We start from the raw sequence: 22,899 nt of genomic DNA on the forward strand, positions 1-22,899 counted from the left end.
TTATAGAGCACCCGAGCAGGTCTTTATTCCTTCTCCCTCTCACTTATCACTTTTATCAGCTGTCACTTTCCAACACTAACTATGTTAGTAATATTAAAATATAAAATATGGAGTTTCATATATTATTTCTTCTAAAACTTAATTACGTACAACAAAGTTAAACTTTTTTTTTACACCACAACAGGCCAGGAGGCCTAATTACAGTGGTGAATTACATCACAGAGCACCCAGGCTTGAGAAAAATCACATTTTATTTTTTTTGTTCTCACCGGGAATCAAACCCGGAACCTTCCGTGCGTGAGTCAAGCGTCTTGACCACTACACTACGGAGGCCGCCAAAAAAATTAAATGTAAATAATATTAAAACGTTTCAAACTCATTAATACCTACGAAGATTAGAAAAGGAATCATTAATAATTAATTTAAAAATGATCTGCCTCCTAGTGTAGTGGTTGGCGCGTTCGCTTACCATACCTGAGGTCCTAGGTTCGATTCCTGGCAAAGTAAATGTAAAATATTGATTGTAAATGAGATTCTACGCTGCTATGTTTTATAGTTCCTGGATTGGAACCTGTAGCGCAAAAACTGCCCATCTTGCCTTCATATGTATTAAAATTATTCGCTGGTACGTTGCGATTGGAGCACTGGAGAAGTGTCTTTGAGGATGAAAAAATGATGGTGTAGAAATTTATTGAAGTTTTATGTTTATATATATTAAGTTAGAATAATCGCGCGTGCGAATGAAGATGAATTAATTTTGTAGAAGCGAGGTTTGTATTTATTACTGAGGAATTGATCTTGCGTTTTATTTTGTTATTTTTATATAAATTGGTAAGTTCTTCAAATAAAAATAATATTTTAATGGCTATCAGTTTGCTATTTATTATTAAAAAGGTTACGTTTTTCGCCAGCGGAAAACATGGGTCATTTATTGTTAAAGTTGTTATTTTCAATAGAAAGGGTTTTGGAATTCTAGGTAATTCGCCGCTTGGTCATTCAACCCAAGGTATCGAATCCTAATTGATATTAACAATAGACGGAATATTTGTAAGTATTTAGTAACGGCTCAGATGGTTTTATTTTCAAAGGCGGTAATTAAAATGGGGTTCTTTTCAGAATAAGCTAGCATGAACAAGGTTATTATTATAAAAAGGAATTATTGCTGAAAAACCCTAGAATAGAAAACAAAATATTGTACTGGAAGGTTATATATAAATTCGTATCAAAAATATTTATAAATATCACTACGTTTTTTCCCGATACAAACAAAGGTTTATTTTAAGGTGAATAATGAAAATACTTGCTTATTTAACGTGGAAAAAAGGTTTTAATGTATGAATATTTTAGACAGATATGTATGGTTTGTATCACGCAATGTAAGGGATTGAGGACGTGGTCGGAATAGCGTAGAGCTACTTTCGCCGTAGTGATCGCCGACGTTGGAAGGGCCCTGATAAGGCTCCGAAAGAAGAAGAAGAAGATAACATTTATTTGGCACTCTGAGCATCAAAATGGTTTCTCACCGGTATCATGTGTGATTTGAAAAAACTTTCCTGATAACATTTCAATTGGCACATTGATCATAGGAATGGTTTCTCACCAGTATGAGCCAACATATGACGTTTTAAAGAACCTTTCCGAGAACATTTGTACTGGCATTCTGTACATGAGAATGATTTCTCACCGGTATGAGTTAACGAGTGACGTGTTAAAGTATTTTTCTGAGAACATTTAAATTGGCATTCTGTACACGAGAATGGTTTCTCACCGGTATGAGTAAGCATGTGACCTTTTAAAGTACCTTTCCGAGAACATTTATACTGGCATTTTGAACATGAGAATGGTTTCTCACCGGTATGCGTCAGCATGTGTGATTTAAAATTACTTTTCTGAAAACATATGAATTGGCACTCTGAACATGAGAATGGTTTTACACTGTGATGAGTTATTTTATGTGATTTCAAAGTTTCTTTCTGGGAACATTTAAAATAGCACTTTGGACATGAGAATAGTTTCTCACCGGAATGGGTCAACATGTGACGCTTAAAATTACCTTTCCGGGAACATTTATATTGGCACTCTGAACATGAGAGTGGTTTCTCACCACTATGAATCAACACGTGACCTTTTAAAGTATCTTTTCGAGAACATTTATACTGGCATTCTGAACATGAGAATGGTTTCTCACCGGTATGAGTTCTCATGTGTGATGTTAAAGTATCCTTCTGATAACATTTAAATTGGCACATTGAGCATGAGAATGGTTTCTCACCGGTATGAATCAACATGTGACGTTTTAAAGTACCTTTTCGAGAACATTTAAATTGGCAATCAGAGCATGAAAATGGTTTCTTATCAGTATGAGTCAATATGTGACGTTTCAAAGTACCTTTCTGAGAACATTTAAATTGGCACTCTGAACACGAGAGTCGTTTGTTACCACTATGAGTCAACACGTGGCCTTTTAAAGTACCTTTCTGAGAACATTTATACTGGCATTCTGAACATGAGAATGGTTTCTCATCGATATGAGTTCTTACGTGTGATGTTAAAGCATCTTTCTGATAACATTTAAATAGGCACTTTGAGCATGAAAATGTCTTCTCACTGATATGAGTTATCATGTGACGCCTTAAATTACCTTTCCGAGAACATTTATATTGGCACTCTGAACATGAGAGTGGTTTCTCACCGGTATGAGTCGACATGTGACTTTTTAAAGTATCTTTACGAGAACATTTATACGTGCATTCTGAACACGAGAATGGTTTCTCTGTATGAGTTATCATGTGTGATTTTAAAGTACCTTCCTGAGAACATTTAAATTGACACTCTTGACAGGCGAAATATTTCTGGCATGTTCGTAAATCTGAAACAAAAACAAGAATAATCTATGAAACCTCGTTTTCATTTATATTTTAAAAACAAAACAAGTTTCATGGAAAATTTGACGGAGAATTCGTATGAAAAATTGCATATAATTTTGATTATTTATTGAATTGAAAGCCCATATTTAAAAAGTTTTTTTCACTTTTCATTTTCACAAGTCAATCGTTATGTCTTATTGGTCGAGATTTCGTCAACTAACACCATTGATTTTAGGCATTTACAAGTAGTATGAAACCTAATAAATAAATAAATAATAAAATTACAACTGGTGACGAAACATTCAAAAGCTATTTACATGACTGTTTATCATTATTTTACTATTTTATTTAAAGGTACACTATGGTTAATTCATATTTTTACCTATTGGTAAAACCGTATTTGGTATTGTAATTGCACAATTAAATTACCTACTGCTCTAGAATCCGATTTCTCCAAAAAGCAACAAAAATGAGAAGAATTCAAAAGTAAAGCGCGATGGGCGTTGTATAAAATGTGGTAAATACGATATAAATCTTACGTTAAATTGAAAAGAGTAGTCGTCCTATGGCTAGTGTCTCGCACTCACGAATCAGAGTCCGACGCTCGAACCCCACTCTACACAACTTGATTCCCATGTTCGTAAAGTGAGATATTAAAAACGCGCAGAAAATGGCTTCCAAAATTGAAATATTTGAGTCAATCACAAGAATGCAAATACATGTTTATTTTTTCAAAATACGTTTTTAAAAAATCGGTTATGATACTATCAAAAGGGATTCTGTTTAAGCCACTTCCGTTTGTTCACTTACTTTTCTAAAAACAAGGCTGCATTCAACTGAAATTTTAGAGGCGATTGAATGTAATTATTGTATTACAACCATCAGTAAAGAATTAGAGACGATTCCAGTCTTCGTAAGATGAGACTGACTGGAAATAAAATCAAAATCAACATATCTCGAAAGCATTTAAAGTAGTGAACGAGAAAGGCGCGGGGAAGCTAGAAACGTCTTCATATTTAGAATAAACAAGTCTATGTTAATATATAATGGTTATGTAGACTAATAATATATTTTATTTTAGGATGATTTTTGTTAAAAGATTTTGAAATAAATATAACTGTAATAATCAAATAAAAAATTGAAAAAACACTGTCGAAGATGCGGTCATTTTTGACGCCTCAAGCAGGGACTTTCAAGTCATTGGCTAAATAGACTTATCCGCAAATATTGGCTTGAAAATAAGAGTAAGTAAAACCAATTTTACGTCTAATATTTCGCGCGTGTATTTTTTTTATTTTTTTATATAAGAGTTGCATTATTATTTATGCGCAACGATTATAATTTAATTGAAAATGGACTTTTCTGCTTTTTGGTAAGATTTCGATTTATCTTTAATAGTGGACCAATCAGAAACTTCTCAGCAGTGAACTAGTGTAGAGGAAACCACTATAAACTATTCGGGTTGATTTTATCAATGTCCTGCACTAACTTGACTTCGCGGTCCTAGACGTCCAAAGCTGACAGTTCGTCGGCAGTTCACATTCGAACTACGAGACGCGGACCTGATTTGGAAGGACCCACGGGAGGCGGCCGCGACAGAGAGGCCAGAATAGATTTCGTGGACAGCATGGATTAAGCAAGTACTTTAGAAAGTAAATCGTTTACTGTAAATAACGGAGACTCGACACAATAGATGTCACGGTAAGAAAGTCTATTGTCACAGTTAAAGAGGGAAAGCATAAGTCATCATCACACGGCTATTGAAAACTCACTGCTGTGACTTTTGTGAACTTCCTTTGTCGTAATATTTTCCACACGTGGTATAAAAAATGCAACTCTACTGCCACTTTAATGTTGTGTCAACGATAATGTAATATACGTTTGTTATTTAGTCCATAGACGTAATCCCAGAGCAGATAATGTGCAAGGAAGTATTACTTACTTGAAGAAATTTTATTGTAACGTGAAGAATCCAAACATTCTTGTTTAATGTCAGGATAATCAATATCTAACTCTGTGAAGATAACTTCATCACTTTTTATCCTAGGCCGGTAACCACTAGTTCCCGGTTCAGCCTTCACGGTAGCAAAACCTGGCTCCTCGCTTATATGGGAAAATGACGTCCCTTCCTCAGAATGGAGAACATTTTCTCTTTCGTGGCTAGTCCCCGGTTCAGCCTTCACGGTAGCAACACCTGGATCCTCACTTTTGTAGGAGCATAGCGCACCTTTTTCAGTACGGAGAATGTCATATTTTATGTCCCTATTCCCTGGTTCAGCCTTCACCGTAGCGTAACCTGGCTCCTCGCTTATGCAGGAATATGGCGTCTCTTCCCCAGTATGGAAAAGATCTCTTTTGACATCGCCAATCCCCGGTTCAGATTTCACAGTAACAATACCTGGCTCCTCGCATATATAGGGACATGGCGTATCTTCCCTGGTAGGGAGAATATCTCCTTCTACATCGTCAGTCCCCGGTTCAACCTTTATATTCACCGGAGCGATATCCATAATCGTTTCTTTTTAGAGTAGATACAAATTATTGACCTAAATCTTCGATTAATCCTGGAAATAATACAAATTATATTAAAAAGAAAATCAAAAATTTCAAAACCAGTAATCAAACTTATGTTTTGAAATAATGAAATTGCGAATATGATGTAATACGATGCTGTATTTGTAAACTGTCGTTTTTCAGTCATCCAATGACACTTTTCCCACAATTCAAATCAGTGGTTCTGAACCTTTTTGAAGTCAGGGAGCACTTTTGATCGTAAAGAAAATTTGCGGTATACCAAAACTAAAGAATAAAAAAAACATACAAGGATAAATCTTATTAAAAATAAAACTGAATATTTTATTACAGACAAGTTAAAAATTACATCCATTAAAAAAAAAACACAAATACACCAATGAAACTTTTTGCGGTGAAAGTTATTTAATGTATATAAATTTTGGCGATATGAGGTCTAATATTTGATAAAGCTCCTATCATTTCTTCGTCAAAATTGCTAAGTTTTTCGCGTTTCTTCGTTTTAAGATTGGTAAATGTCGAAAAACCTAGCTCACACAAATATGAGGTTGAAAACTGTGATATTTAAAAAAAAATTAAAGGTGCAATTTTGTTGAAAATAGCATACACACAACACTATCGAAATAAACACATAAAAGATTATGTAATAACAGGGTCTGTATATTAGCTAAATAAACGCAATGACGCAAGGGGAATTCCCTGCAATCAAAGGGTGCTACCATCTAGCCATTATATTTGCAACTCAAATCGCACAGTAAATGAGTCAACATTAAATTTTGGTTTTCATAGTTTCGCGGAGCACCGGTTAAGAACCACTGGTTTAAATTTTTTCCATCAGAAAAAATACGACTATAGCAAGTTATTTAGACATTATAGACAATGATGAAGCTTTTGTGAATATAATTCACCGTTATGCCTAAGATAGTTGACTTCACGCCCTTGTATGAAATTTATCTATGTTTGCAGATGCTTGGTTCAGCATCACATTTCAATACAATGTTGTTTCTGGCTGACTTGAATCTGACCTTCAAATTCTTGGGCTTGTTGCAAACATAGCAACCTTTACTTGAGTATTGCAAAGTTGGCAATCTCCAAAATTAAATGGATCTTTTCACTTGTTTATTGACATAATTATTCATTTATGTTTGTTTTTAATTTATTTTGAATCTTTAAATAGGGCACACAATTCTTATGCGTGCTCCAGTAATAACAATGTACATTGATTTAATTTATAAGTAATAATATATTTAAATATAACACAAGATTTTTCTAGTCTTGTGGGTGTTTTATGCCAGTTGAGAAATGCCGTTTTTGTGATCGACACTATTTTCAGAAGTTGATTATTACATTTTTTTTGGATGAAAGCGGTCTGGCTGTTAGCAAAACATGAATCGCCCTTAATGCACCATGACACCAATATCTCTTTTTATTATTATTTTGGACTGGCTGCTTTCAGCATAACTACGTTCACTTGGCAGTCAAATAAAATACGGAATGATCATAATAAAAAATCATTTTAATTTTAAAAAATTGAAGCGATTATTGGATCAGTTTTTTGTGATTAGCTCAAAATAAAGAAATACAATACGTATTTTACCCGATTTGCAATTAGTAGCCACAACATTATTATGTCGACCATCGCCAGCGCTGCGATTCTTATTAATCTAAAATTGCTTTATTTATTTATTTATTTAAATCTTAAAGTAGGGCACACATATCATACATATTGTCATGTGTGTTCTAATAATAACATTGCAAATATATTTAATTTATAAATTGTTTATCACATGTGTCTTGACCATTATTTTAAATTTGGATATGTTTTTTTCTTCATTTCGGAAGAAGATATTACATAAGAGTTAATTTGTTAAAATTGTCTACAGTTACAGCTATTGTCATATCCAGCGTGTTAACCGCTGAAGAATAGACGTCCCGTCCTCGTATGAAGTACGCAAGACGCTTGCCTCACACACGGCAGTTCCGGGTTCGATTCCCGGTGAGAACATAATAACTAAATGTGACCTTTCTCAATGTACAAATCTACAAATCAAATATATTTTGTTATTCTTTAGATATTGAATTTCGACTTACTTTTTGTGGCGATTTTTATGTTAAAACTTCTTTTAATCATCTTTAAACATTATAATTTACGCATTTATTGCCTACAGGAGACTCATACTACTTCGCGTGACAGCTAAACCTCAGATAAAATGTAATGTTCATTCCACAAACAAACATAAATTATGGCTAGAAGTTAAGGCTGTTCCACGATTTCTGTGAGAACTCTATCGTGTACAAATTGTTTATTGACCGATTCTGTTTATAATTTCTTTATGTTCAAACCGTTCCTCATCATGATTTGTAATATTTGTTTTATTGAAATAATTATGTTTAAATAAATTCTTTATTTTTTTACAATAAACTTATATTACTTTTAAGATGTATGTAAAACATTTTAACATATTCTCCATCCCTGTTGTAATTTATTAATCTTTATGACTCCCAAACGACAAACAAACAAACCATCACGCCGTTTCCCCGTAGGGGTAGGCAGAGAGGATAGAACGCCATAACACTCTATCTTGGCATACAGACCTCGCTTCCTCTACATTCATACATCTTCTTATGCACGCACGCCGATTATTCCTACTTTTGACATGTCCATCTTCAAGTATTTGATGGACTTGATCGTGCCATGTCTTTCTCGGTCTTCCTCGTTTTCTGCATCCATCAACATTTGCATCGTAGATCCTTTTAGTCTTTCTTTCGCTGTCCATTCGCTCTACATGTCCAAACCAACGCAGCACCCCTTTCTTAATTCTGTCAATAATGCATGTCTCAGCCTTACACACTTCACGGATCTCGACATTTGTGCACCTATCATACATCGTTTTACCACACATTCGCCTGAGGGATCGCATTTCGACAGCATTCAACCTACTTTCATCATTATTTTTCCAATTCCATACTTCGCTCCCATACATTAGAGTTGAAACTAGAACTCCGTTGTGAACTGCTAGTTTAGCCTCCTGCGATAAACATTTGTTTGCCAAAGTAGATTTTAGTGCACCGTTCACCCTGTTCCCGGCACTCACCCTCCTTTCAATATCTTTATCGGCCTTTCCGTCCCTAGTAAACATACTTCCCAGGTACACAAATTCTTCTACCTGATTCAGAATATCTCCGTTCACGCTGATCTCACATTTAGTTATATTTTCATCCCTTTCAAAAACCATCACTTTGGATTTATCAACATTCATAAGCAAATCGCTTTTCTTGCATACCTCGTAGACTTTTGTTACTAAGAATTGAAGGTCGAATTTATGACTCCCGAAGGCCTAAAATCCAGTCTTTTGTCTAAAAACATTTGGACAAACTCAAATGTTGCAACAAAACCAACTGGTCCGAATTCAGTTCAAACTTTGGAAAAATGTTTTCAGGCGTTGTCTAGTTTGTGAAATAATTCAGTCAGATGAATCTCTTCGCAACAATAAAAATTTAACTCCATTAAAATCAACAAATGGAAGAACTTAACAAATATAGATGTTCAAACATAGGCAAAATTGTGAATGTTACACAGTGTGTAAAGCGGCCACTTAAACCAGCCAATGACAGGTCATAAGCCCTTTAAATACCTAGACTTCTTTATTCTCTTTTTTAAGGTATTCTCCATCCCTGTTATATATAAATATATTTGAATAATTTATAAAGCGCCGTTTTTTGTAAAAATCACCTCAAGGGCGCTGTACAATAAATAAATATACCACCACGTCTTGCAGCTACAGAGCGCATGGACGGTTGGGATTCTTGTTCCTCGTCTCCAATTATGATATACAGGAGCTAGATTACAGCACGTCTTGCAGCTACAGAGCGCATAGACAATAAAAAATCCAGCCCCTTATTTTCATTTTTTATTTTTTATTTGACAATAAAGTTTAAAGATTAAGTAAAATTTTAAAAAAAATAAATAAAAAATAGAAGTTGGATTACAACAAGTCTTGCAGCTACTGAGCGCATGGACGGTTGGAATTCTAGACCTGACTTATTAAATTTGGATATTTGATAACATTTACCTATTGAAGCTAGAATACTTATCGTCTTGCAGCTACAAAGTGCATGGACGAGTAAAATTTTGGCAACTTAAATTTATCAGTAAATTTACAAAAACAAACATTGAACATAATAGTAAATTTGTAATGTTGTAATCTGTTTATTATTTCAACTTCATTTTTACTCCCTAGCGTTTATTTTTTTATTTTGATTTTAATAATTAAAATTTATCATTATTGTAAAATTATGTTTGTTAATATTTTGATTATTTTGTTGTAATTTTTCTAGTTATTTAGTTCTATTTTCCTTCTAATATTTTACTCTGAGTTTCTCTTTTCTATAGTTTTCTTAGTGGGTCTTTTCTGTTAGTGCTTATTTCAATTTATGTTACAATTTTGTTATTTTAGTTAAACGTTTATTGCTACAATAATTATTTTATGTTATTCTTGTATTTGCATTTTTGCTGTCTATTGTTTGTTTATTCCTGATGTTCTTATGTTTATTGTTAATTAATGTTTCTTGTTTTTGGCCGATGTTATTATGTTTTGGTAGAAGGCCCTAATAAAGGGGAAAAAAAACTCTATCGACAGACTTGGTAATCTCACAAGATTTGCTTATAAAAATTAGTATGTATTCCCTTTGCTTTAGTTTAACTGTTTTAACGCCGATGCTACTATTTTTAATAATAATTTATTTATCTTAATAACTAGTCCAACCAATAAAGTTGTAATGATTAACGTCAAACATAAAAACCTAACCTCCAGTATTCTAAAAAGGTGCATGTGTTTTCACGGTCACTATTATCAATATGTTTATTTTTTGGGTGAAACCGTGTGTGATAGATTTGTTCCGACGTTTCGGCTACCATTGCAGGAGCCATCTTCAGGATAAACTGTGTGTTTTGTGGAAAAAAGTAAGTGCTTAAGTACTAGTGATTTGTACAGTGTCAATTTGTAAAATATTAATATAGAAGCGCATGTGTGCGAGTTTTTATGTGTGAGGATGCGTGGGTAATGGAGTAGAGTGTCGTTTTGGTAGGCGTGTGAATATATGTGTGAGTGTATATGGGTGTAAAGGTGGGTTTGTGGACAGGGTGTGTGTGGTTGATATTATTGAATAGAAACATCTTAAATTCATAATGTAAAAACATTTATTTTATGATATGTTTTAAATACAATAAAAAGATTATTAACTCTTAAATAACTGTGCTTCAAAAATCTTTTACGCGTGACGATGTAATATTGTGTTACCACAAGCAAAAGACGGAATATTCAAAAGTTCTGATATTTGAAATAAAAAAACATGGAAACATATTGTTTCATAATTCCTTTTTAATTATTTATAAAAATAAACATATTATTTAGCTTGATAAAGCAAAATTAATTAAAAATTATAAACATGACGGATATCTTACATGCGGGCATCCCACATCGCTGTCAGTAACTTACTGAATCTCTTTCACACAAACACCGGCCTCAGAACAGCGTCTCTGTCTTCCTGGTTATGAGTTTTATCTTCGTGCTCTCTCTTAAACAGGTTCATTGCTAGATAGGCGTCATTTACTTTTCTTGTAGCAAGGATAAATATTTTTTGTAAAATATCCATTGAAAGATTGTTAAAAATACAATTTCATTGTTTTAAAAAATAAGAGAGATATATTAAGTCTTGCATTGTATGTTGACTAGTGGCACATCACAGCCACTCAAGAATTATCAACAATATTTTGAGTTTGTCAAAAATTTTGTTTACAAGGACTGGATTCTACTCCCTAGGGAGTTGTTAATATCAACATATTACAACAGACATAAAGAACAATTAAGAGAAGGTAATATAGAATCCTAGACATTTACAGAGCTTGTGATCTGTCATTGGCTGGTTTAAGTGGCCACGTTACACACTGTGTAACATTCACCATTAGGCCTTTATTTGAATATCTTTATTCCTTCGATTCTTCCATCAGTTGACGTTTGTGCAGTGAAAGAGCTGAAACCTTTTTCATGTGGGTGAGATTCATCCAGCGTATGAAGTAGCCACTTAAACCAGCCAATGACAGGTCATAAGCCATGTAAATGCCTAGACTTCCATATTCCCTCATCGAAAATGTTTTCTCTCTCTGATGCAACACATAGTATGAATAACTCCCTAGGGAGGAAATCCAGCCAGTCTGCAAGCATTCGGACATACCTACTCAAAACATTGTTAAATTAACTACCTGGTAAAAGAAGAAGTATAAAAATTGGAAAATTGTTTTCAGGCGTTGCCTCGTAGGTGAATTGGGTCAGGAATCTCACCCGCATGATAAAGGTTTCAGCTCTTTTACTTCACAAAAGTCAACAGATAGAAGATTTTTTTTCATCGTGTTGGAAAACGGACACAAAACCGTCTAATACGACTGGAGTGATAGGTATGGATTTTTTTTTCATGTACTGTGGTAGTATTCTGAATTTTCTCTAACCCCTAGAGAGTGGTTAATTTGGGGGTTTAATTAAACTTTGCTGCATTTATGGCCACACTGATGATAAAACGTCAAACAAATATGAACACATGAAAGTTAAATGAAAATTTTCATTCAGACCATTATTGCGATCTTAAGCATTACCTAAAATACATAATTACGTTGAACGGACCAAACCACATTTTTCCGTTTTTAAACAACTGTATACTCCATTTGACGTTTAATTCTCAATGTGGCCATTGTATGAAGCAAAGTTAAAAAGATAAATCGCTTAATTAACCACTGTCTTGGGGGTAGATTGAGAAAATTCACAATGCCACCCCAGATGCAATTTCAGTCATACAAAAAATAACAAATTATACATTTTATTGCTATTATAAAATGTCATCAATAAGTTTGCAATTTTCTTAGTAAGAAAAAAATAATTTTTAATATCCTGATTATTTTATAAGGTGTTGTATATAATTTATTATTATCTAATAACAATTATTGTACAATTGATTGTTTAATGTAACCAAAATACTTATTAATCCATAGAGGAATGTAATACGTATCAATATGTCACACTCTAGGCGCTTAATACAGAAGACCCTTTTAACTGGCAACATTGTACGCGCAGTCTGTAGCATTATCGCCGTCATCTAATGGCCGCCATTTCGTGTCTGACGGTTCCTAAAGTATTATCGGTATAAAACGAGCGTGTAATCTCCAATTAAGTCTGCGTTCGCTCGCCACGAACAAAGAAGCAACTTTGGGTAATTTCCCTTTTATTTTTACTTATAAACATTACTGGGAATCCAATATTAAAAACTTTACGGGGCGGGGGTTTGGCCAATGTAACCAAAGTAATCCATTAACATATCTTATGATGTTCTGGTATCTGTCGTAGTCAGGAACGATAGATTGTCGTGTTTTTCTGAATAATATTATGAAAATCGACGAGCTGATCGTAAATTCTTTTTCGGCAGCCGTGACCTTGGTATTTTTATTGACTAAACTTAACACTTCAGAAGTCGAACCTAAAAAAGTTACATGGATACGCGCGGATGCTTGTGCCGAAATGAGCGTTGTAAGTGTATCCTTCAAAACATGTAGAACATAATATGTTACGTGCTCAGTGCGAAGTATTTTTTTGCATGAAAAACGCGCTTTTTTAACGCCTGGTCTTCGACAAATTGACCAAAATCTGTTCATCGCAGCCTCTGTTTCATTATCATTGTTTGTCGGCCTCGTAGTGTAATGGTCAGCGCGGCTCATATCAAACTCCCGCCGCCGCAGCCTTTTCCCCAGAAAATCCTTTGGATTGAGTATAAGTGTTAAAAAACTACAGCGAACTATTACTAAGTATGACAAGTGTAAGGGAGAAACAGACTAAGACCTGCTCGGACGTTCCATTAAAGGCTCGCAGCCCCTAGAAACAAGTTTACCAGAAAATTGAATTACTTTGAACCTTAAAGTCGACAGTGAATAATATCAACGTGACCGGATCCTCGGTCCATGCTGATTATCCTTGTTCAGATCAGCGCCGTCGCAGACACGCTGTATTTTCTTGTAGCGAGTTGTGGTTGAGTGGGATTTGAACCTCGGACCTTTGGTCTGTGAGTCCACAATACTACCACAGTAACTTGAACTTGCCCCTGTCTCGAGCTGTGCTTGCGGAGATAACCATCAATCGGCTGAACACATCCTGTGGCACTGTGTGCTATTAGATGATGCCAGACATGAGATGCTAAATGGTCTGACAGGGGTCATGCGACCAGCGTGGAATGTGTATCTGATGGCCAACAGTACAAATTTTTCACTCTCCCGTCAGTTTGTCCGGACTTGGGTATCGCGTTGGGAGCTCCTCAGATGCGCGGACGCCTAGGTGGGTAAAATATGGTGGGACAGGCAACTGTTCCTGTGGGATGCTCATTCAGTTGGGACTGTTCTTCCTTCCGAGCGGAACGAACACGTTCTTTTGTTTTGTTAAATTATCCAACTTTTGTGAAAATCACCTCAAGGGCGCTGTACAATTAATAAATATCCCAGTACGTCTTGCAGCTACAGAGCGCATGGACGGTTGGGATTCTAGTTCCTCGTTTTTAATTAAGATCAATCAAAAATCATAACAGATAGGAGCTAGATTACAGGACGTCTTCCAGCTACAAAGCGCATAGACAGTTAGAAATTTAGCTCCCATTTACACATTTAAAAAATTGACAAATAAATTTAGTATATTAAAAAATAATAATAATATGAATAGTAAAAAGGAGTAAGATTTCAACACGCCTTGCAGCTACTAAGCGCATAGACGATTGGAATTCTAGACCCCGTTTACAAAATTTAGGTATTTTAAAGTTGATATATGAAAGCTAGATAACCAATCATCGTGCAGCTACAAAGCGCATGGACGAGAGGAATTCCAGCAAAGTTAAAACAATATTAATAAATTTATAAAAAATAAAGTATAGTAGTAAATTGGTCAAGTGTTCATGCCAAGAAGTAAGCAATAAAAAACTAAATAAATCAAACACTGCTTCAACTCCATGGTTAACAAAGAGAAATAGATGTCCGAAGAGAAGCTTTTGTAGACAGTGGGTAGATACCGTCGCCATGTGGCCCGCTAGCTGGTAGATAGTTTCTGGAAACGCACGTGTTTAGTACTATTATGCCTTTTGTTCCAATGACTTGGTGTCCATTTTGGTTCGTATTATTTCGTTTTATGAGACGCAACATTCCTGTTCAAATTCACTTTTTTACATGAATATTACACAAACGCGTATATGAGCGGTTTGATTTATCATTTTGTATATTATAAGAAGGCAGATATTTGAAATATTATGTATTAATCAATAATTACGTGGGTGGTATTCGGATTCTCTGCCTCTGACCACCCAGGGAGTCCTTCTTTATCCAAAGTCGTTATCTCATTGTAAATATCCGTGTTTTTACTTATGTTTTGTGTAAGTTATGTTACTATAGTTTTAAGAAAATGTTTTTGTATATTTGGATACGCTTATTTATGTAAATTATTTTTGAACGTATTTTTTTTTAATAAAAAAAAAAACAGAGGCATTGAGGGGATCCTGAGGGGTAGGGACGACGTGTTGGCCTCTGTCCATACGTCCTCCTTCCCCCTCCTTAATCTGCATAGAGTTTGTATTCCTTAGGAATATTTATAATAACTTTCCTCTATGCGCAGCTGACAGAGAGTCCCCCAGGACTCTATATCAGCTGCGGGTGGATGGTGGGCTTAAGGGTCTCCCCTCAATACTACCACGGTACAATAGCCCGATTCAATATTGTATTTTAATCGGCCCTAATCATGTTTAGAAAGCATTGTTTATTTCATTTTGTTAGTTCGAGAAATCTGTAATTAATTAATTTTTTTGATATTTTCCATTCGCGTTGTATTTTTTTTATCAAAGACCGTCTGATTTATACAATTAATGAAATACATGAAAAAATAATTATATGAACATATCGCTATAGATGTGCATCGTATACATTTTCAGGTGATTGATCTACAGATAAAGCGAGTTCTTTGTAAGTCTTAAGACTGTGGAACATATTATGTTCGCTTCAGTCAATATTAAGTCTGAGCCGGGGACTGGTGATGTAGAAGGAAATATTTTCCATGTTGGTGAAGAGACGCCATGTTCCCACAGAAGCGAAAATCCAGGTGTTGCTAACGTGAAGACTGAACCGGAGAATAGCGAGGTAAAATATAACATTCTCCATACTGCAGAAGGTGCACTATGCCTCTACAAAAGTGAGGATCAAGGTCTTGCTACCGTGAAGGCTGAACCGGTGACTAGCGATGTAAGAGAAAATATTCTCCGCACTGCGGAAGGGACGCTATGTCTCAACAAAAGCGAGAATTTAGATATTGTTACCGTGAAGACTGAACCAGGGACAAGTGATGTAAAAGAAACTATTATCCATTTCGGGGAAGGGATGATATGTCTCTACAAAGGCGAGGGATCTGGTATTGCTACCGTGAAGGCTGATCCGGGGACAAATTCTGAACAACGGCATACTAAGGAGAGTGATATGTTGAGCTTTACAGAAATTGACATTGATCATCCTGATATAAAAAAAGAATGTTTATTGTCCTCTCGCAACATTGAAGGTAATAAAAAGTCCCTTATATTTATTTTTTATCTGAATTTTTGCCGGAGTTCATTTTCACGAGACATTCAAGATATTTCCTTAAGTTTTATAAAATGGTTCAAAATCAGTAGATTGTTGTTTTGGCCTCTACTTAGCTACTTGCCCGGCTCTACAAAGTATCGCCCGTAACAATATGTAATCGCTTGTTGACCAACTCAATAAGTCTATAAATAATATTAAATGCAATAAATCTATTTATCACTGATTAATTTTAATGTACCGAAAAAGACAACTCGGCAAACCTACCAATACTGTGACAACAATACTTCGACTTCATATTATGGTGAAAATGCTGACATCAATTGACTTCACACTCTTGGCAATAAGCATCAAGACGTTGATGACTCATTGTACGTGAAGTTTAGTACATACAGGGCGGTCCTTCTCCTATTTTTCATGGAAGCTAGTACCCAATAGTTCTAAATACAATTTTTTTATCATTTAGTATTTTTCAAAATGTCGGCCTCGTGGTGTAGCGGTCAGCGCGTTTTCCTACCATGCAAGAGGTTTCGGGTTCGATTCCCGACATGGTTAACATAAAATATTTATTTAAAAAGGTGTTTTTACACTAAAATATTTCATAGTCCCCTGGACGGCCATCTGAAGCGTGAGACTGATCATCTTACCTTCATGTAACAAAAATGATCAAGATACGCTGTGATTGGTGCACTAATGCAGTGCCCAATGCGTCGTTCGATGCGGAAAGGGAATGATGATTATGATTGTTTAAAATTGTTTAAATTTCATTGTTATGTTTTTTTCTTTTCTTTTCTTGATTTTATTTATAAGTTAAAATATTTATATTTTTAAATGAGCATGTGTTTTTATGTATATTTTTAATAGTAACCTTAGTAGTAGTTTTAAATAATAATACATGAAACTATTTTTTTATCGTTTAGTGTATAGTAGAGTCTTGGTTATCCGACCTTCGGTTATCCGACCTTCCGAGTTATCAGACCTACCGAGGCAATTTTCCCCTTTTCTTTACCCGACTGCACGCATTATATTTGCGCGCCAGGCGACAGTCCTCAGTACTTACGTAGCTCTTTCGCTGAGTTTTAGTTCGTTACATTTAGTTATATTACATGTACGTACATATTTGAAAAGTTTTCGATATGTAAATTAAATTAGGTAACACATTTTGAATGTCGTTTTTAAAATTTTTCGTGTTATCCGACTTTTTCGCTTATCCGACCTTGTAGCGGACGGTTTAGGTCGGATAATCGAGACTCTACTGTATTTAAAATTGTTTTAATTTCTTTATTAATATGTACTGCTTTCTTAATTATTTTTTTACAGTTTCAATACATTTCTATGACCAAATATTTTCTTTATTATCAATATTTTTAAAACTAGTAATATAAATTTCAAACTCTGCACTTTTTTTTTGATTTCTTAATTTGTAAATAACTGTTTTGTATTAATTTGTTTTCAATACCTACTATATTTAAATTAAAATTCCACTTAAGCGCATGTATTTTATTGCGTATGCAACTTATACGTAAAAGGCACTAAGTGTCGTTTATTTCCATAAAATATGTTTTTAATAGTAAAAGAGATAAATTAGCGTTCTTATAATTAACCCAAATATTTCCATTATAATAACTATTTTTAACGAGTTGTGAATAACTCACTATCAAAAAATGAAAATCAAGTTGCGGTAGAGTAGGGTTCGAACCTCGGACATCTGATCCGTGAGTCCGCAACACTAGCCACTGGACCGCATATCAATTATATATGGTGAGACTCCCCCTCGCCAGACATTATTACTATTTGCATAACGGTCTCTCGATATTTCTGTCCGTGCTAATATTTTTACTTTTACCTTTCAGATACTACTAAATCACCACCATTATCACTGGAGAGAATAAATCTAGCGTCGCATAATGCAGAACCGCTACCGGGGTGTGACTTTGATACACTACAGAAGAATACTCGTAATCAACAGGTGTTGGGACCATTTAAATGCCCATATTGTAGTTTTTCATCGAATTTAAAAGAAAATTTTATAGTTCACATGTCAATGCATACTGCTGAGAAACCGTTTTCATGCTCACTATGTGATTATACATGCTCTTTAAAATCTAATTTAAATAAACACGTGATGACACATACCGGTGAGAAACCGTTTTCATGCTCGCAATGTAGCTATACATGTTCATTTAAACATAGATTAAAACGTCATATGATAACTCACACGGGCGAGAAACCGTTTTCATGCTCTGTGTGTAGTTTCACGTGTAGAACGAAGAGTAATTTAAGTAGTCACATGGTGGTACATTCTGGCGAGAAACCGTTTTCATGCTTGGTATGTAGTTTTACGTGTTCCCTAAAATCTACTTTTAAAAAACACATGATGACACACACTAGTGAACAACCGCTTTCATGCTCGCAATGTAGTTATACATGTTCATTTAAACATAGATTAAAACGTCACATGATAACGCATACTGACGAAAAACCGTTTTCATGCTCTGTATGTAGTTTCACTTGCAGGTCGAAGGGTAATTTAAGCAGTCACATGATGAAACACTCTGGCGAAAAACCGTTTTCCTGCTTGGTATGTGGTTTTTCATGTTCTCTTAATTCTAATTTTAAAAAACACATGATGGCGCACACCGTTGAGAAACCGTTTTCGTGCTCGCAATGTAGTTATACATGTTCATTAAAACATAGATTAAAATGTCACATGTTAACACATACTGGCGAGAAACCGTTTTCATGCTCTGTGTGTAGTTTCACCTGCAGAACGAAGAGTAATTTAAGTAGTCACATGGTTATACATTCTGGCGAGAAACCGTTTTCATGCTCACAATGTAGTTTTACATGTTCCCTGAAATCTAATTTTATAAAACACATGAGGACACACACTAGTGAGAAATCATTCGCATGCTCGCAATGTAGTTTTGCATCCAACCAGAAAAATATTTTAACTAGTCACATGGCGATACATTCTGACGAGAAACCGTTTTCATGCTTAGTATGTAGTTTTACATGTTCTCTAAAATCAAATTTTAAAAAACACATGCTGGCGCACGCCATTGAAAAACCGTTTTCATGCTCCCAGTGTAGTTATACATGTTCATTAAAACATAGATTAAAACGACACATAATAACACACACTGGTGAAAAACCGTTTTCATGCTCTGTATGTAGTTTCACTTGCAGGTCGAAGGGTAATTTAAGCAGTCACATGATGAAACACTCTGGCGAAAAACCGTTTTCCTGCTCGGTATGCAGTTATACATGTTCCCTAAAATCTAATTTTAAAAAACACATGCGGAAACATACTGGTGAGAAGCCGTTCGTATGCTCGCAATGTAATTTTGCATCCAATCAGAAAAGAAATTTAAGAAATCACATGTTTTTACATACTGGAGAGAAACCGTTTTCATGCCCGCAATGCAGTTATACATGTTCATTTAAACATAGATTAAATCATCACATGATGACCCACACTGGCGAGAAACCGTTTTCATGCACTAAGTGTAGTTACACTTGTACATCGAGGGGTAATTTAAGTAGTCACATGGTGATACATTCTGCAGATAAACCGTTTTCATGCTCACAGTGCAGTTTATCGTTTTTACGGGGAGGTGATTTAAAACGTCATTTGTTGGTACATACTGGCGAGAAACCATTTTCATGCTCTCAGTGTGGTTTTTCATGTCTACGGGAAAGTGTTTTTAAACGTCACTTGGCTGTACACAGTGCCGAAAGGGTATTCTCGTGTTCACAATGTAGTTTTACATCAAATAAAAGAAGGAATCTCAGGAGTCATATGTTGATTCATTCTGACGAGAAACCATTTTCATGCTCGCAATGTAGTTTTACAACTGCATTTAAAAATAGATTGAAACGTCACATGATGACACATTCTGGTGAGAAGCCGTTCTCATGCCCACAATGTAGTTTTGCAACCAATCAGAAAGTAAATTTAAGAACTCACATGGTGATTCACACAGGTGAGAAACCGTTTTCTTGTTCAGAATGCAGTTACACTTGTGCAAAGAAATGCAATTTAAGAATTCACATGTTGGAACATACTGGTGAAAAACCGTTTTCATGCTCTGTATGTAGTTTTAAAACTTCGTTTAAAAATCGATTTAAACGTCACATGATGACCCATACAGGAGAGAAGCCGTTCGCATGCTCGCAATGTAGTTTTGCATCCAATCAGAAAGTAAGTTTAAGAAATCACATGTTGATGCATACTGGCGAGAAACCTTTTTCATGTTCAGAATGTAGTTATACGTCTACAAAAAAATGTAATTTAAGAATCCACAAGTTGGAACATACTGGCGAGAAACCGTTTTCATGCGCCGTATGTAGTTTCGCTTGTAAAACGAAGGGTCATTTAAAAAGTCACATGGTGAAGCATTCTGGCGAAAAACCATTTTCGTGCTCAAAATGTAGGTTTTCTTGTTTACGGAGAGGTGAATTAAAACGTCACTTGTTGGTACATACTACGGAGAAGCCGTTCTCATGTTCTCAGTGTAGTTTTACATGTAATCAAAAAAGTTATTTAAAACGCCACCTCATAATTCATAATGGCGAGAAACCATTTTCATGCTCACAGTGTAACTTTTCGTGTTTGCGGGGAGGTGAATTAAAACGCCACTTGTTGGTACATACTACGGAGGAGCCGTTCTCATGTTCTCAATGTAGTTTTATATGTTTAAAAAAGCGTAATTTACAACGGCACGTGCTTAAGCATTCTGCCGTCTAAAATTTGAACATGTCGTTTAAAAATATACATATACACATTATACTCTCCTTATTTTTTTAAAACATAAGTAAGACACATTACCCTATTTGTACATAATTTATACTGTTTATTATGGTTCAGATTAAATGTACAGTTAATTCGCAAAGCATGTTTTTGTTTTATAAAAAATATGGTCAAAAGATAAATAGTGTACCTATGAATTGTAATATTTGAAATAAATTTGGTGGCAAGTTCCAGATAGGCCATAAATCACACTGTTGACAAGATGGCTTTGCCTGAGACTGTGAGAGAGTTTTTAGATACTGAAGACGCCATGTCCCTACAGAAGCGAGGAACCAGGTGTTGGTCCCATTAAGGGTTAACCGGGGACCAGTACTCAACTACAGTATACTATAGAGAGTGATATACTGATTTTTACGGATATTGAAATTGATAATCCTGATGAAACAATAATGTTTGTGATCTTCTCACAGCACTGAAGGCAACTTGCCCACCACATACCGCACACTGCATCTGAGGACATAAGTCTCCTTGGTGGTGCCCACGTACACGGAAAATTTGCTTGTTGTCAAACGAGAAAAGCTGCACGAAGGAGCTTTCTGTAATCTGGAAGCCTTAGCATCTTTGTGCTGAAAGAAAGCAATCCAAAAGTACATAATATGTACTTCATTGGATTGAGAAAAGAGGGAAGTGAATTCTCCACTGACTGGGATTAAATTGATTGGATATGATCAATTTGCCGAAATGAATACAAAACTTTTTAAAAGCCTCAAAATTCTCTTTGGAAGCCACCAGATCTGTATATCCGACAGGACCTATAACAGGGCCACGGATAGTAGCGAGAAGCTCCATTTGCTAATCATAAAGAAGGGAAAAGGGACAAGACCACAGGATGTGTTCAGAAGATTGGTTAGGATGTCCGCAGCAGCACGAAGGGGAGTCAACAAACATTGTTTTATTAAATTTACTAAGACCTGATAAAAACTGCGTAGTCCAGTGATCGGGGATAACCCGAGAAGATTTTAAGCGCTGGCGGATTGAAGGAAAAAAAAGAAAGGTACCCTTCCCTGAAGGGGAAGATTCCCATCGCGATTGTCAAGCATCAAGAAGAGCAATTAAAGATATCACAACACTGAAGGCAGTAAAAAAAATTATCCTGATTCTTCTCATTTCCATTTTGAATTGAATTTTCGTCCGAGTTTGTTCTTATTAGTCAGATAAGCACCTGCCGCCGCCCGAGAACGCCGCTCCATCCGCGCAACTCGTGATGACGCGCCTCACGCGTCGTCCCCGGTCGCCTACGTCGTGTCTACGCACACGACGCCGCCCACGCGTCAACTGCGATATAAACTGCGCTCCTCGCCGCAGTTGAAATTGGAAACTGCCACCCGAGCGATACCGCTCTTGCATCGCGCCGCCCGCTCATCAGCCAGAGGACGCCCCGCTCTTCCATAAGAAGACATCAGCATGCCATGTGCTCTCCTCCATCATATAACCCTAGTCAGAAACTCGGCAGCCTCCAAGGGTGGTATTCTGGATCTTATCTACCCGCTAGAGAGTGATTAATTTGTTTTTTTTTTTAATGCGACGACCCTTTGCTTCATATAATGGCCTCACTGTTGATTAAACGTCAAATAGCGTGTAAAACTTCTTCAAAAACGAAAATAAAATTAATACGGTTTGGTCAATTCAACCAAATTAAGTGTTTTGGGGAATGCTTAGGGTCGCTTTAATATTCTAAATTAAAATCATCATGTTTGATTTCACGTGTTCATATTTTTTGACGTTTATTCATCAGTGTGGCCATCACAAGAAGCAAAGTGTCTTTGCTTAAAATAAAAATCTTCAAATTAATCACTCTCTAGGGGGGTATTCAAGTTCAAAAATAGCACCCCAAATCGTGTGACACCCGGAATCCGCCTGCGTTTTCAAGTAAATTTAAGTTTAATAATAAGTCCTAATTTTAAGAATAAAGTGAAGGCCTAGGTTAAATAACTTTGTTTAATTCTATGGGTTTATATATATATATACCTTACAATATTACACTTGGAGATTTTAAACTAATACAGAATCTATCATTATGCATCCCTTCCTCTCAGTATACATATTAT

General features: G+C 35.5%; 1 protein-coding gene and 1 long non-coding RNA gene across 3 annotated transcripts; one reads left to right on the top strand and one right to left on the bottom strand.

The window, feature by feature from the left end:
• Positions 1-1,307: 1,307 nt before the first annotated feature.
• On the bottom strand, positions 1,308-7,613 carry LOC148273832 (uncharacterized). 2 transcript variants are annotated; one of them, XR_015824459.1, is made up of 3 exons: positions 7,491-7,613; positions 4,810-5,431; positions 1,308-2,869 (listed from the first exon to the last, which is right to left on the bottom strand). It is a non-coding gene; the product is annotated as an uncharacterized LOC148273832 (long non-coding RNA). The 2 variants fall into 2 exon arrangements; XR_015824460.1 differs by having other exon boundaries at positions 4,810-5,666; positions 7,491-7,602.
• Positions 7,614-12,521: 4,908 nt separating this feature from the next.
• Positions 12,522-20,933, top strand: LOC148273833 (uncharacterized). The gene is made up of 3 exons (XM_088238117.1): positions 12,522-12,659; positions 15,402-16,018; positions 17,892-20,933. Exons 2-3 carry the CDS (start codon positions 15,460-15,462, stop codon positions 20,786-20,788), a joined length of 3,456 nt encoding a protein of 1,151 aa, XP_088094243.1. The 5' UTR covers positions 12,522-12,659; positions 15,402-15,459; the 3' UTR covers positions 20,789-20,933.
• The last annotated feature ends 1,966 nt before the right edge of the window (positions 20,934-22,899 follow it).

Source organism: Micrasema longulum, unplaced genomic scaffold, assembly GCF_059751315.1.
Source record: "Micrasema longulum isolate JH-2025_06_02 unplaced genomic scaffold, ASM5975131v1 h1tg001828l, whole genome shotgun sequence".
Classification (NCBI taxonomy): Eukaryota; Metazoa; Arthropoda; class Insecta; order Trichoptera; family Brachycentridae; genus Micrasema; species Micrasema longulum.

Bases quoted from the DNA above. Each gene is read 5' to 3' on its own strand.
- LOC148273833 (XM_088238117.1), top strand. From the start codon at position 15,460: ATGTTCGCTTCAGTCAATATTAAGTCTGAGCCGGGGACTGGTGATGTA. The intron at 16,019-17,891 runs GTAATAAAAAGT...TTTACCTTTCAG, and splicing joins GTCCTCTCGCAACATTGAAG to ATACTACTAAATCACCACCA.